Source organism: Wolffia australiana, chromosome 19 (assembly GCF_029677425.1).
Source record: "Wolffia australiana isolate 7733 chromosome 19, ASM2967742v1".
NCBI lineage: Eukaryota > Viridiplantae > Streptophyta > Magnoliopsida > Alismatales > Araceae > Wolffia > Wolffia australiana.
The window spans coordinates 8,558,949-8,571,131 of NC_135853.1; the positions used below are offsets into that span (position 1 = coordinate 8,558,949).

General features: G+C 40.4%; 2 protein-coding genes across 5 annotated transcripts; one reads left to right on the forward strand and one right to left on the reverse strand.

Moving 5' to 3' along the window:
- Positions 1-473: 473 nt before the first annotated feature.
- Positions 474-3,730, reverse strand: LOC144715691 (putative E3 ubiquitin-protein ligase RHC1A). Of its 2 annotated transcripts, none has more exons than XM_078590655.1 (2): positions 3,575-3,730; positions 474-1,229 (listed from the first exon to the last, which is right to left on the reverse strand). In XM_078590655.1, exon 2 carries the CDS (start codon positions 1,208-1,210, stop codon positions 614-616), a length of 597 nt encoding a protein of 198 aa, XP_078446781.1. In that variant the 5' UTR covers positions 1,211-1,229; positions 3,575-3,730; the 3' UTR covers positions 474-613. The 2 variants fall into 2 exon arrangements, with proteins under 2 accessions (XP_078446781.1, XP_078446782.1); XM_078590656.1 differs by lacking the exon at positions 3,575-3,730 and adding an exon at positions 3,100-3,190.
- Positions 3,731-6,339: 2,609 nt separating this feature from the next.
- Positions 6,340-11,846, forward strand: LOC144715776 (zinc ion binding protein). 3 transcript variants are annotated; one of them, XM_078590757.1, is made up of 8 exons: positions 6,340-6,630; positions 7,280-7,379; positions 8,527-8,674; positions 9,396-9,759; positions 10,253-10,328; positions 10,426-10,472; positions 10,550-10,732; positions 11,468-11,846. In XM_078590757.1, exons 1-7 carry the CDS (start codon positions 6,545-6,547, stop codon positions 10,722-10,724), a joined length of 996 nt encoding a protein of 331 aa, XP_078446883.1. In that variant the 5' UTR covers positions 6,340-6,544; the 3' UTR covers positions 10,725-10,732; positions 11,468-11,846. The 3 variants fall into 3 exon arrangements, with proteins under 3 accessions (XP_078446883.1, XP_078446882.1, XP_078446881.1); XM_078590755.1 differs by having other exon boundaries at positions 6,341-6,630; positions 11,441-11,846; XM_078590756.1 differs by lacking the exon at positions 11,468-11,846 and having other exon boundaries at positions 10,550-11,222.
- Positions 11,847-12,183: the final 337 nt, after the last annotated feature.

The window sequence follows — 12,183 nt, forward strand, 5'->3', positions numbered from 1 at the left end:
TCTTGAGAGAGAGAGAGATACAGAAACAAGGATTGAAAAATATCTCAATATAGGTTTTACATGAGAGAGAGAGAGATAAATATATAAATAGAGAACAGAGATACAAAGAAAGAGAGAGGACATAGAACACTATAATCATCAGACATTCCAACAAGAACTATGGGGAGAGCTTTCTACAAAGTCTAGAGAGAGAGACAGAATTAAGGATTGAAAATATCTCAATTTAAGTTTACATGTGAGAGAGATGAATATAGAGAAAGAGAACAGAGATACAAAGAAAGAGAGAGGACATAAAACACCATAATCATCAGATAATCCAACAAGAACTATAGAAAGAGCTTTCTACAAAGTCTGGCGAGAGAGACATAGAATTAAGGATTGACAATATCTCAATATAACTTTACACGAGAGAGAGAGAGAGAGAGATAAATATAGAAATAGAGCACAGAGATAAATATAGAAATACAAAGAAAGAGGAAAAACAAAGAGCACAATAATCATCAGATATTCCAACAAGAACTATAGGAAGAGCTTTCTACAAAGTCTATAAGAGAGATATAGAATCAGGGATTGACAATATCTCAAGATAAGTTTACACGAGGGAGAGTACCTGTCAGTCCAACGGCCAATTGTTGTATCCTCTCTGGTTGAAAGGCCACCGGAACGGGGCCTCCCCTCGCCGTCCACTCTGGCTGCTGCCAGAGCTGGAGCTGGCAGACGGCAGTTCATGGCGGCAGACGGGGCACGAGTTGTGGAGCTGCAGCCACGGAACAATGCAGTCAGAATGGTACAGATGCTTACATGGAAGCTCCTTAGCCATGGACCCAAGCTCAAACAGCTCCTTGCAGACCGCGCACGTCGAGTCCCGTCGGAGATGACGTTGCCGGATTTTCACTGTGGGAAGGTTCTCAATTGCCGAAGCCGGCGCCGGCGGCAGGCCCCGCCGCTCGCCAGCAAAAACAATTTCAGGGATCTGGTTATGGAGCCATAGCCATGGCGGCGGGGCCAGTGCGCCGCCAGCTCTGCTTCCCATTAAGCTTGCCATCATGGCGGAGATGGCATCCAACCGAGCCTCGTAGGGGAAGAAGGCATGGTCTTCGACGTCGTCCACCTCCTCGATGAATCCGCCATGGCAACGAGGACAGATTGGCTCCCGGCCATGGCGGAGCCCGAAGGAAAGCCGGCACCGGTAGCACCAGTACGTGTTCATCTTGTCCAGGGGAAGAGATCTGCAGGGGATTGCCAAGGCAATCTAAGAATCAGTTGATTGGGTTTCTGTTGCTAAGAAGAGTTTTTTCACTGATCTTGGATTCCTCCAGTTGAATTCTTCGTTAAAGATGAACATTTACGACATCGAGCGATTGGAACATAGATTGAAGTGCAGGGGAAATATAGATTGAAGTGCAGGGGTTTGCCAAGGCAATCTAAGAATCAGTTGATTGGGTTTCAGTTGCTAAGGAGAGTTTTTTCACTGTTCTTGGATTCCTCCAGTTGAATTCTTCGTTAAAGATAACATTTACGACGAGGAGCGATTGGAACATAGATTGAAGTGTTTGGGTAATATAGATTGAAGTGCAGGGGATTACCAAGGCAATCTAAGAATCAGTTGATTGGGTTTCAGTTGCTAAAGAGAGTTTTTTTTCACTGATCTTGGATTCCTCCAGTTGAATTCTTCATTGAAGATGAAAATTTACGACGAGGACGTATTGGATCACTCAATCCAAGTGGTTGGGTAGTTGGAATACAAAATCAGGAGCGATGTAAGAGTTGGATGAAATTACTGTTACATAAAGATCCCATGATTTTTATTGGATCTTGGATCACTGCATTTCAATTTTTAGTGGGGGTTTCGGATTATAAATTTTCGGGGTTACAATGCAGAGAAAATCAGTGTTTGTGAAAATGGAACATAGATTGAAGGGCAATCTAAGAATCAGTTGATTGAATTGCAGTTTCTGTTATAGAAAGATTGAGTGATTTTCACTGGTATTGGATCACTGCACTTGGGTTCTTCGAGGAAGGATAAAAATTGGGAGGAGTCCTAAAACTGTTCAAACCAAGTGAAAAATGACGATGGTAATGAAACTAATCATCGAAAGAGCTCAAAATTAATGAGTTTAAACACGAGAACTCACAGTGTCAAGATAACGATGAACAACCCAAGCAGGTTGAAAATCAGACGAACAAAAGGAAGATTACAAAAAGAAAGAAAAATCAAAATAACAGTGTCGTGGCCATTAACTTACAACTCGAAAGAAAAGTCTAAATAATAGCTTCAAAATGAACAAAAATAATCTGCCAGAAATCTCGACCAATTGAACTGAATGAAATCGTCAGAGCAAACAGAAACGGAAATTGCAGTAAATTAGAACAAGAAAGAAGCTAAACAGTGTCGTGGACAATGAACGAAGACCAGATCAGTAAATGACAACTAAAGAGAAAATTTCAAGAATAAAGGCTTCAAAATTTAAACAAAACTAGTTTTTTAATTCGAAACAGGAACTCCCCAAATCTTCGCAAAATTAACAGAATGAAATCTCAATGGAAATTGCGGTAAATCACAACCAGAAAGAAGCAAAGTAACACTGTCTTGGACAAATAACGATAGACAACCCTAAGTACACGAAAATCAAGCGAAGACCACATCAGTAAATTACAACTAAAAAGTAAAATTCACGAAATAAACAGAAAATTTCACTAACAAAAGCATCAAAATCCACGCCGGAACTCCAGAAATCTATTCAAGATGAACCGAACAAAATCGCCAGAGCGCCAAAGTGGCAATTAGAAACGGAAATCGCGAACCTGATCTTGAGAAAGTGAAGAACGCGGGACCGAGTAGAGAGGAAACAGTCATGATCACGACGAAGATAACATCGCCATCACGACGGTAAATTACTGTTAGAACGAAAATTCACGACTTAAAAAATGGCGTCAAGAGAAGACTACATCGGTAAATTACAACTAAAAAGTAAAATTCACGAAATAAAGCTTCAAAATTGAAAAAAACGACGCCGGAACGCCCGAAAACTCCTCAAAATGAACCAAATGAAATCGCCAAAACGTCAGAAATGACAATTAGAAACGCAAATAACCAACCTGATCCAGAGAAAGTGAAAAACGCGAGACCGATCAGAGAGAAAACCGCCATGATCACGACGAAGATAACATCACCATCATTCCGGAAAATCCACGACTAGAAAAAATTGTGTCAAGAGAAGAATACATCAGTAAATTACAACTTAAATGTAAAATTCACAAACAAAACCTTCAAAATTGAATCAAACGATGCCGGAACGCCGAAATCTCCTCAAAATGAACTAAATGAAATCACCAAAACGCCAGAAATGGCAATTAGAGGAAAACTCCATGATCACGACGAAGGCCGATAAATTACGACTAGAAAAGTGTCAACAGAAGTCTACATCAGTAGATTACAACTGAAAAGTAAAATTCACAAACAAAAGCTTCAAAATTGAAACAAACGACGCCGGAACGCCGAATTCTCCCCAAAATGAACCAAATGAAACCGCCAGAACGCCAGAAATCGGAATTAGAAACGGAAATAACCAACCTGATCGAGAAAAAGTGAAGAACGCGAGACCGATCAGAGAGGAAACCGCCATGATCACGACGAAAATAACATCTCGACCATCTCCGAGATCGATCTGGTGATAAAAGTCGGAAACGATCCTTCTAGAAGAGCGGTGTTAGAGCCGACAGCTTGCGGGGCCCAGCGCCAGCGCACGATAGAATGAACTTGGACGGTCAGGATTAGAGAATAACGGCCTCAGTCTAATAGTCAATTTCAAAGTAGAAATTGAAAAGTCAATTTTTTTAATTTTCTATATTAAAAAATTAGAAAAAGGAAGTCCAGAGGTAAAAAGTCAATTTTGAAAAAATGAAGCAACAATTTATTGAGGTGAATGTATTTCTCAATTAATAAAAAGGTATGTAGTTGGAATTGGAGAGAGGAGGAGGTCAAATTATACAGAAGGAGAGAGAGAGAGAGAGGAGTACAGTGCAGGGACGCGAACGGGATGGTTTTTTCGTCCCAGGATGAAAAAATCATCCCGTCCGCGAGGTTGGACAAAAAGTTGGAAATTCGTCCCGAGACCTCTAGACGGGATAGTTTTAGTCCACTCGAACGAAAAACTGTCCCATTCGAAGGTCTCGGACGAAATAACCGTCCCATCTGCATCCCTGCACAGATTCAGGACGTCAGATGGGACTATCTTCATCCTGTCCCATCCATCGTCCACGTCTCGGACGATCTGGAACCATAGGAGGAAGTGACATGGAACAAGAAAGAGATTTAGGATGACGAAAGAAGAGAGTAGGGTGAGACGTCGCGGGGGTCTTCGTCTTTCTAGTAACTCCATTGAGTCATACATCATTTCTGCACAACCCGTTGGTTTTCCTTTCTCCCCTCATTTTCATGATTTTTCTTTCTAGCCATTAATGTGGAGACACTAGGAATATATATGTTGGGGTCTATGGCCCAAGATTTGGATGAAGAACTCATAATGATTCGCAGCGGAAGACTTGAACGATTTGAAACGACATCAATAAAAATCATTACGCGAAGAACGATGCATGGATTGCATTCATGATATCTTGGATCTCGGAGCAAGACGAATCGAGCTGCTCAAGTGTGCAGCCTCTAGATGTATCCACGTGATCCTCAACACATCAAATCTCCTCCTCGTTTACGGGCCCATTCAATCTCTGTCATTGTCATTTTGTCGTCCCCATCGCATCCTAAATGGAGAGGAATCACAGAGAGAAGGGGGAAGAAGAGGAATGCCCTGAACAATTTTGGCCCGGGTGAAGTCTGTTCAAGGCCTTTCTCTATTTACACGAAGTGAGTATTTTTCATAAAAACCTCCAAAACTTAAGTATATCTTTTGACGTCCAAAATATCATTTGTGTGTGACCAAATCGGTAGGTTGAGTCTCCAACCCATGGGTTTCCAACCTCCACCTTGTGCTCTACAAGATACAAAAGAGTGTGTATCGACTCATTTATAGAACCTATTTGTCATCGGTTACCATCTATATGTAGTCCTTCATCCACTTGACTCTCCTAGGACGACTTCGGGTATGGTCAAATGTCTAACCCTAAACAGTCTCGAGTTAAATACTGATGCATTCGGAAATGATCAGAGAATTCTTCTCCGATATTTCACAGTCTTGGTCAAAGACTTCATCGCATGGTTTTCCTTGAATTGTTTCCTCTTATACAAAGGGTGGTTGCTCCCATCTTGACCATTCAATTGTCTTCGTAAACTTATTGATACACCCGAACTAAGACTATTTAGAATCTCATGATTTAGGACACATAGGTCATAGTTAAAGTACCACAAGATGTTTGGACTGTCCACAAGTAGGTCATAGTCTGTCTATAAGATGTCTTTGGTGTCTGGACTACTTACACATCTGTGACGTAAATCAACCTAATTGACAGTTTGGTACAAAACCTTTTAGGGATTCCTACGGAGCAATTGAGTGAACTCATTCCACTAAATGGAGAAAGAGAGAGAGAGAGAGAGAAATAAAGAGAGAGAGAAATAAAAATAAGAAGAGAAAGAAAAATAGAAAGAGGGAGAAATACATAGAGAGAGAAAGAAATATAGAAAAGGGAGAAATAGAGAGAGAGAAAGAAAAATAGAAAGAAGGAGAAAGAGAGAGAGAGAAAGAAAAATAGAAAGAGGGAGAAATAGAGAGAGGGAGAGAGAGAGAAAGAAAACTAAAGAGAGGGAGAAATAGAGAGAGAAAGAGAAAGAAAAACAGAAAGAGGGAGAAATAGAGAGAGAAAGAAAAATAGAGAGAGAAAGAAAAATAGAAAGAGGGAAAAATAGAGAGACAGAAAGAAAAACAGAGAAAGGGAGAAATAGAGAGAGAAAGAGAAAGAAAATTAGAAAGAGGGAGAAATAGAGAGAGAGAGAAAATTAGAAAGAGGGAGAAATAAAGAGAGAGGGCGAGAAAGAAATATATGGAGGGAGAAATAGAGAGAGAGAAAAATAGAAAGAGGGAGAAATAGAGAGAGAGAGAGAGAAATAGAGAGGGAGAAATAGAGAGAGAGAGAGAGAAATAGAGAGGGAGAAATAGAGAGAGAGAGAGAGAAAAATAGAAAGAGGGAGAAATAGAGAGAGAGAAAAATAGAAAGAGGGAGAAACAGAGAAAGAGAGAAATAGAGATAGGGAGAAACAGAGAGAGAGAAAAATAGAAAGAGGGAGAAATAGAGAGAGAGAAAAATAGAAAGAGGGAGAAACAGAGAGAGAGAGAAATAGCGATAGGGAGAAATAGAGAGAGAGAGAGAGAGAAATAGAGAGGGAAATCGAAAGGAAGAAATAGAGAGAGAAATAGAGAGAGTGAAAGAGAGAAGTAGAACGAGAGAGACACGGAGAAAGAGGGAGAGAGAGAGAGAGAAGGGGAGAGAGGAAGAGAGACAGTGAAAGAGTGTGTGTGTGTGTGTGTGTGTGTGAGAGAGAGAGAGAGAGAGAGAGAGAGAGAGAGAGAGAGAGAGAGAGAGAGAGAGGAGGATGGACGCGAAGAAGGCGTTGTTCCGGGCGAAGCTGAGGGAGGCGACGCAGAAACGGGAGAAACGTATCGACTCCCCCCTTGTGAGGTACGAGAAAAAGAGAAAATCTTTGCGCTTCTACTTCCTCTGTTACAAATTCTTTGAGTACCGTCTGTTAAAAATTTTCTGTTTTCCCAATTTTTTTTACCCCTTAAACGTTCTTGCATTGAATTTTCTGGGCATATGATGAGTAATTCCGGCCAAGTTATGATCTTTGTAGTAGCCAAATCTCTTCAAGTCCCTCATCTGTTAATATTTTTTGCGGAGGGGGCATTTTTGATAAACCTTTTGAAGAAGTTAATTCTGAATTGCACGGAGTGAAGCTTTTATTTTAATTGACTGATCTTTATAATACATCATGAAAAGAAATTTCTCCCTTCCAACGTGTTCCACCTCCCCTTTTTTTGAAAATCAGCGGCATGATAGATGCGACATGATTGTGCCTAAATCGTCGAAGAGGCTACTTAAATTCACAATCATCGATCGTCTGAGGAAGAGATTAGAATTTTTACTTTCTGCATAAGAGGCCAAGACAATAAATTTCTATTTAGATCAAAATTGCTTTCCATGTTACCAGAAATATTTATTCTCTTGTTAACTTGACGTGGAGGCCAATAGATCTATCTTGTAAGAGTATTTTTTGGAGTTCAATTGACAATAGTTTTCTAAATGCTGTGGGCTGACATATTTTCTGTAGGTATAATGAATACGACCAACCGGTTTGCAAGATTTGTAATGTTACATTGAAGTCCGAATCACTTTGGCCTGCGCATCAAGTTTCTAAGAAACATCGTGAGGTAGAGTCTTTTCTCTCTCTACAGCAGTTTAAAACTTACCATCTTTTATAATGTATGTTTTAGAAACTTGTCTCAGCTGTTGGTGATGATTTTATTAATATTTTAAAGTTTTCAATTTCAATTTTTTTTTGCTAATTCTCTTCCATAATGTTCTCTTTCTCACCCATCTCGCTCTTCCCACCTCTTTCACTTTCTCTCTCTGTCCCTCCCCTTTATCTCTCTCTCTCTCTCTCTCTCTCTCTCTCTCTCCCTATGTCTTCTCTTTCTTTTCCCCTTTCGTTCTCTTCACTGTCTATTTCACTCCTGCTATTTTGACTTGGGGGGTTTTAAGAACTTTTGACACTATGCAAATGACTAGATGGATCAGAAAGAGGTTGAAAATAATGGTGTTTGAATGATCTACGCTTGAAATAAGGCAATTGTTCAGGAAGTACGAACTTATAAAAAATAAATGGGTCCTAAATAAATAGTCGGGAGCTTCTTGTTCTTCAAAATAGTGGGAGATTCCTAAAAAAATTGCGAATATATAAAAACATAAGCATAAATTTGCGTCGAGAAGAAACTATCTTTAATGCTACTAAATTCTGTTTTCAGGAAAAGGCAATTTAGAAGTACAACAAGATTTGAAAATTCCCTGTCTTTGTATCGGTAGATCTCTTCTTTTTTTCCGTAACTTATCGTTTCCTGCAGCTCTTCTTTTTGAATCATTATTTGATTTACGTAAAAAAATAGAAGAGCTGTTTAGAGAATGCTCATTGTCAAAATCTTAGTCCATAGTTCTGATATTCTGTCCGACACGCAGATATTATGAAGCTGATGTCATACCCCTTAAGATTAGATTATCGACTGTTTTTTTACTTGTCCGATATTTCCATCCCCCCTGATTCTTTTCATGAAAGAATAAAAAAAGTTTTTTATAAAATTACAAAAAATGGGTTTTAATAAATGACAATGTTACAGATGTTACTTGGTTTTGGCCTTCTCATGGATGATGATTATTTCATGGTGCCCTTGTTTTTTTTCTGGCTCTTTGTATTTGGGTTTCTCCCTCCTGAGCAATATTATCTTATTATTTTTTTCTTTATTAAAAATTTCTCCTCTCTCCTCACGTGTTGTGGTCGATTTTCATTTCATATTCTCCTTTCAGGCAGTTGAAAATGTTAAAACTCTTGCTGCTGGACGAGACAACCGTAGTTTACAACTTGAGAAACAAAAGGAAACAGAGAAACCTCAGCCGTCGTCCATAGTGCCTTCTAATTTTGTTGATAAAAGGGAGACGTCAAGGAAAAGGGGAGGTAATGGAGTACAGAGAAATGTAGAACTAGCGATTTTTAAATCATCTTGAAATATTAATCGATAAAAAAATAATGTGTGAACTGCATTTTGGGTCCCAATATTCTTTTACCAGATTTCAGTTTTTAGCAAGTATAGGACTTTTGTTGGTTTTTTGGATTTTATTTCCACTTCATATGAAAATGCCATGAAGACCTGCAAATGAAGTTTAGCAATAGGTTTTACTCGCGTCTGTGGTATGTTGAGACCCTGACTTGGGTCGGTGGACTGATCATCGTCCTTGTTTGCACTTGTACAAATGATGATTCATCAATTGGTGGTGATATTAAACTGGATGATGATCATGATGAAGATGATGGTGATGACTCTTTGAAATGGGTTGATGAATGATTCAATAACATCATCATCATTGTCCATTCTTCATTGTCATTGACACAAATGAGTAGGCAAACAATGATGAATTCTTCATCGTTGTCATCATCCATGTCTGGGCTTGGACAGATGATGATGATGATGATTCATCCTATCCCTGATGCCAAACCTCACAAATCTTAGTATGATTTACTGGTTTTATATCTCTAGATTAATCAAACCAATTCAAAATTGATTGCACAAAGCTGCATCTATTGCAACAATAAAAATCAGTCTCAAAAATTGTCTTGCATGTTTGAGGAGCATTTCATCCTTAATATTTTTTTAATATTAAAAATTAAAACATTTTAGGCGCAGAGGAAAGTTCTACCAGTGAGGTGGGCATTGCGTCTTCAAAAAATGAAGAAGCAAAGAAAATAAGCAGTTCAGAAAGCAAACACATCAAAGGGCAACTTCCTGATGGGTTTTTTGATCAAGAGTCTGATGAGATGATTCAACCTTCCAAAAAAGCGAAAGGAATTTTACTGGTGGATTTCTTTGATGGCGGTGGAACCATTTCTGGGAAGGAAATTTCCGGTCAACCCAATGACATATCGTCTAAGGCTGAAGGGACAGAGGTCAAGCAGGTAAAAGGCGCGCTGCCAGCGGGATTTTTTGACAACAAGGATGCAGATCTTCGTGCACGTGGCATCCAACCCGTCAAGATAGATGTCAAGTAATTTTCTCATCATTCTTGTTTCATTGTTAAATAATTTTTTTCTTTTTTATGAATGCTAGTTATATTTGAAATTAGTGTTTATAGCTCAATTCTTCAGTCTTTGTCCTCCGTAAATTTCTGTCATTGTCATTGTCATCCATATGTGGCTTCAACGAATGACAATGAGGACAATGAATAATTCTACGAATGGATGATGACGACGACATTGTTTAATGATTTCCCTGTGCTTGGAAAGCGAATGTATGATGATGACAACAATTTTTTTCAAAAAAATAATGATGAAAACAACATGATGAAATACTCTATCTTATCTTGGAAACTGATAGATGACAATGACACCATGATAAATTTGAAGAAGTTCTGTTTCAAATTTTTGTGAAAATCTTAACCTGTAACATTCAAATTATATTTTTCTATATCATGATGTATTTCACCATATTTTCGGGGGTTCTCGGATCTTCTTTCTGGCTAATTAAATGTCACGATGCAGCGATGCCTACAAAGAATTTGAGAAGGAAATTCAGGAGGACTTGCTCGAGGTGGATGACCGGCTCGAAGAAGAGGAGGTAGGCCCATGCATTCATTTATATCGTTGAACCTTTTCAATTGAAAAAATTAATAGTTTAGTACCTCCTGAACTTAATTATCTATTTCTAAATACAGATCGATGCGGCTGAGGCAAGGCAAGAGTTTGAGCTCTTAGAACAGAGGTGGGTGGATCTTGATTTATTATTTTCAGAGGGTATTTTCCGAATTAAATAAAATTTTTGTTTATTATTCTTCACAGGGAGTACAGAGAGAGAGTGGAGATGGTAAAGAAGAAATTAGTGGAGGCAAAATCCCTGAAGAATGCGAGAGGCCAAAAGCGGCCGGCGTTTGTGCGCGAAGCCTCCAGTGATGAATCCTCTACTGATGAAGAGGAGTCCACCTTTGCTGTTGATTGGAGAGCACAACATCTGTGACAACTTTTGTACGTTATTTCTCTTTAATTTTCTCTCTTTACCTTGCTCTTTGTCTCTTTTGCATCTATCCAGTAATTGCCATGGGTGAGTTCTAACTGTCCGTCGGTGGCGGAAATTCGTTGAGAGGGTACGTTTGGCCAAATATTTCAGCAGATTCTCTCTCCGATACCAGTTTAGCTCAAATTTTTTCTCTCTTCCCCTTTATCTTTAGAGGCTTGTAATCCTGGAAGAGAATTCCCCACTTGTTAAGCCTGTTTGTCTCGTTCTCACTCTCTCTCTTTCTGAAACAATATTTTCTTGTGTAAAGTCTTTCTCTACCTATATCACAATTTTTACACCCACTTTAGAGTTAGTCTTTCTCTCTCTATCTATCCATGTGTCTTTCGCTCTTTCTCTGGCACTTGATAAGAGCTTCATGAGGACATATCAAAGAAAGAACAAGAGAAGGGAAGTCACGCATGCAATCCATTAAAGGCACATGTGGAGATTTGAATAAAAGAGGGGGAAAAGAAAGATATAAATAAGGGCTGAAGCCAAGAAAGGGGTATTGATTCTTGGAAGTTGAAGTCGCTCTGGCGATCGGGCCAGTGGGAGATCCTCATTGCTCGATGAGCAAGACCCGATTTGGACTTGCTATTTGGTTGTTTCTTTTTAGTTTCAGTTCTTGATTACTCTTCAGATATTTATTCTCGCATTCAGCTGTTTTGTCTTCATAGATCCAAAGGGATCTTGTTTGATTCTAGGTTTTCAAGAGAATTCTACCTTGGAGTGATGGCGAGGACACCAACACATCACCGTCGAACGTGTCCCACGGTCAACCGGAGTCAACACGCCTGCTATGGACCCAACGACAAAGTCAACTGAAGTCAACCCGCCACGGTCAATCGAAGTCAGCACCAAAGTCAACACGCCGCAGCCGTCGACAAGCATGTCTCCACCCGCGCACGTCCCTACGCGCATCATGACACGACGCCAGAGGCAGATCCACAACTGCCCTTTGGCGTGACACGGTGCACGTCTTTACTTTCTCGTCAATTTCTCTTTCCTCCAAGGCCTATATATTGACCATTGTTTTCAAGAAACAGTAGGCAGTCATAATTTCAAGAATTGAGTTTTGTTTAACTCTTCTTGGAGGACTGCGCAGCCTCCCCTATCCCTCTTAACTCTAGCCGTCGTCGCCGCCGTTGCCGTTGCCGTCACCGCCGCCGCCACATTGCGTCACCGGCCTTCCACCTCTTCCCCTCCCTCTCTCTCTCTCTCTCCTCCCCCAGCCACGCAACCGCCTTCACCCGCGGTGCACCGACCGTCTGTCCGCGCCGTGCATGCGGCCACCCGCACCCGCGGTGCGCCGACCGTCTGCCCCTGCCTCGCACTCGGCCGCCCGCCGCGCGCCCGATCGCCTGCCAGCGCGCGCTGCGCGCTCGCCGCGCCGCGTCGAGCGCCGATCGCCTGCCCGCGC